The sequence below is a fragment of the Dipodomys ordii genome, unplaced genomic scaffold, assembly GCF_000151885.1.
Source record: "Dipodomys ordii isolate 6190 unplaced genomic scaffold, Dord_2.0 Scaffold72, whole genome shotgun sequence".
NCBI lineage: Eukaryota > Metazoa > Chordata > Mammalia > Rodentia > Heteromyidae > Dipodomys > Dipodomys ordii.
In genome coordinates, this window is record NW_012267288.1 from 4,078,844 (window position 1) to 4,081,546 (window position 2,703).

General features: G+C 42.7%; 1 protein-coding gene across 1 annotated transcript; it reads left to right on the forward strand.

Moving 5' to 3' along the window:
* The first annotated feature begins 987 nt into the window (after window positions 1–987).
* Prps1l1 (phosphoribosyl pyrophosphate synthetase 1-like 1) lies at window positions 988–2,231 on the forward strand. Its single transcript, XM_013024007.1, has one exon. It carries the CDS (start codon window positions 1,275–1,277, stop codon window positions 2,229–2,231), a length of 957 nt encoding a protein of 318 aa, XP_012879461.1. The 5' UTR covers window positions 988–1,274.
* Window positions 2,232–2,703: the final 472 nt, after the last annotated feature.

A 2,703-nucleotide genomic window follows, 5' to 3' on the forward strand; every position in this document is an offset into this window, starting at 1 on the left:
TCCTTATCCAATTACTGAGCTTATATTATACATGAAACCAATCCACTGGGAAGTTCAAAAGCTGGTCAAGAAGATATATTCAATATTTACTTGATAATTTCAAAATATATGTGGTAGGAATTTGATTTTAGGCTAAATTTTTAAAATCTCAATTTCCAAATATCAGGCACATAATTAGCAGACTATGAATATATGATCTGAAATTTCATCTTTCAATATCTTTATGAAAGAACCATTCCATTATTGAAATTCTTTGTATTTATCCTTTTTACTTCCATTACCGCAAATTCCAATGCACTGTACAAGCTCTAAAAATTTCTAACCATTATGAAAGATAGTTGTACTCTTTAGTATATAAGTAATATCTGCATTGTATGTACAGTTAATTGCTTGATAATTGACTTATCATTTGTTGATTTCTAGAATTTGTTTTTATAAACAAATCTAGGGTAGTTACTATTTTTCACTCACCATGCTATACCCTAAACATAGTACCACACATGACACACAGAAGATGCTCATGGAATTCATTTATTATTTATTGAATGAATTATTATTGAAGGAATGTATTTGTTGAATTAGTTAATATAGCAACATACTTGTGAATATTTCTTTGGCATGGATTACCAGTTGTAGAGATAAGCCAAAGTCCACATGCAAAATGGCCCTTTCGAAATCTACGTGCTTACAGATTCTATAAGAAGGCATTGATTTAAATTGTTGGCCTCCTTTATATAACAAAACAATACTATCTTGATAATGGTATTTTTTGTATTTACGGACAAGATTTTTTGTTACCATGACGTGCCTAGCTATACTATTTTCCAACTTTCCTCTTTTTTTCACTGTACAGAGGTACTCTGTTTAAAAACCCTTTGCTGATACTTTTTCCACTCTGTAAATTTCCTTCCAAACTTACTTTTGGGGCCTTGTAGAGTCTTTTTGTTTGGGTTTTTCATTCAAACTTGTGTTAGCTGCCCAAGCAAACTCATAAGAGCATCATTAATAGTAGTAATGAAAATAATGGTAAGAGCAATACATCTCATCATCTAGAAAAAAAATGTGCAGTTTTAAAGTATAAAGCAGGTGAGGTTCAGGATCTATTTGCTAGAGTCGCAGTCCGTTTAGTCCCACACACCGGAAGAGGGTCTAACGGCTTCGTAAGTAACGGGCAGGGTAACAAACGGAAGCTGTGGTGGTGGTGTGGTGGCCTGACTTCCGGTTGCGTTTCGCTGGCGGGGAGAGATTGCGGAAGGACGCCTGGTCGGCCCAAGATGCCGAATATCAAGATCTTCAGCGGCAGCTCCCACCAGGACCTATCTCAGAAGATCGCCGACCGCCTGGGCCTGGAGCTGGGCAAGGTCGTGACCAAGAAATTCAGCAACCAGGAGACGTGCGTGGAGATTGGCGAGAGCGTGCGGGGAGAGGACGTGTACATCGTCCAGAGCGGCTGCGGCGAGATCAACGACAGCCTCATGGAGCTCCTGATCATGATCAACGCCTGCAAGATCGCCTCAGCCAACCGCGTCACCGCCGTCATCCCCTGCTTCCCCTACGCCCGGCAGGACAAGAAGGACAAGAGCCGCGCGCCCATCTCGGCGAAGCTGGTGGCCAACATGCTGTCCATCGCAGGCGCCGACCACATCATCACCATGGACCTGCACGCGTCTCAGATTCAGGGCTTTTTCGACATCCCCGTCGACAATTTGTACGCTGAGCCAGCTGTGCTCAAGTGGGTGCAGGAGAACATTGCCGAATGGAGGGACTGCACCGTCGTGTCTCCGGACGCGGGCGGAGCCAAGAGGGTCACCTCCATTGCCGACCGCCTGAATGTGGACTTTGCCTTGATTCACAAAGAACGCAAGAAGGCCAACGAAGTGGACCGCATGGTGCTGGTGGGCGACGTGAAGGACCGGGTGGCCATCCTTGTGGATGACATGGCTGACACCTGTGGGACAATCTGCCATGCAGCTGACAAATTAGTCTCCGCAGGAGCCACCAGCGTGTATGCCATCTTGACTCACGGAATCTTTTCTGGCCCAGCCATCGCTCGCATCAATAGTGCATGCTTTGAAGCAGTCGTGGTCACCAATACCATACCTCAGGAGGAGAAGATGAAGCAGTGCCCCAAGATACAGGTGATCGACATCTCTATGATCCTTGCTGAAGCCATCCGGAGAACTCACAATGGGGAATCCGTTTCCTATCTGTTCAGCCATGTTCCTTTGTAACAGAATAACTTAAGGTTATTCTTATTTATTTTAAAAGCAAATAAGATTAAAATTAAAGCAATTACTGGTTATTATTTTGCCTTGGTAGTTGATGAAGACACAATTTGTTCTAATGAGGCTTTTCGGATCCTCTATTAGGTATATTAATCTAAAATTATGCAAAAATACAGTGATTGGGTTGCGTCATTCTTGCTTCTTGGATTCTGTGAGGCTTGAAAATCTCACAATAGATTTCAGGCCGTTTAGTGTGTTGTGTAGTGTCTGAGGAAAAACTAGACTGCCACCCAATCCACGTCCCCAATACACACAAGTCACAAGTTCTCCAAGAGCCCTAAGCTACCCTAAAACTAGTTCTCATTGCTGAACTCACTAAAATAAAGAGCAAGTAGCTTTCATCTTGAGATCCTTAGGACCAGGCTAATAATTATTGAGGAGATTAATCTGTCACCATGAATTTGGAAACTATCTTGGA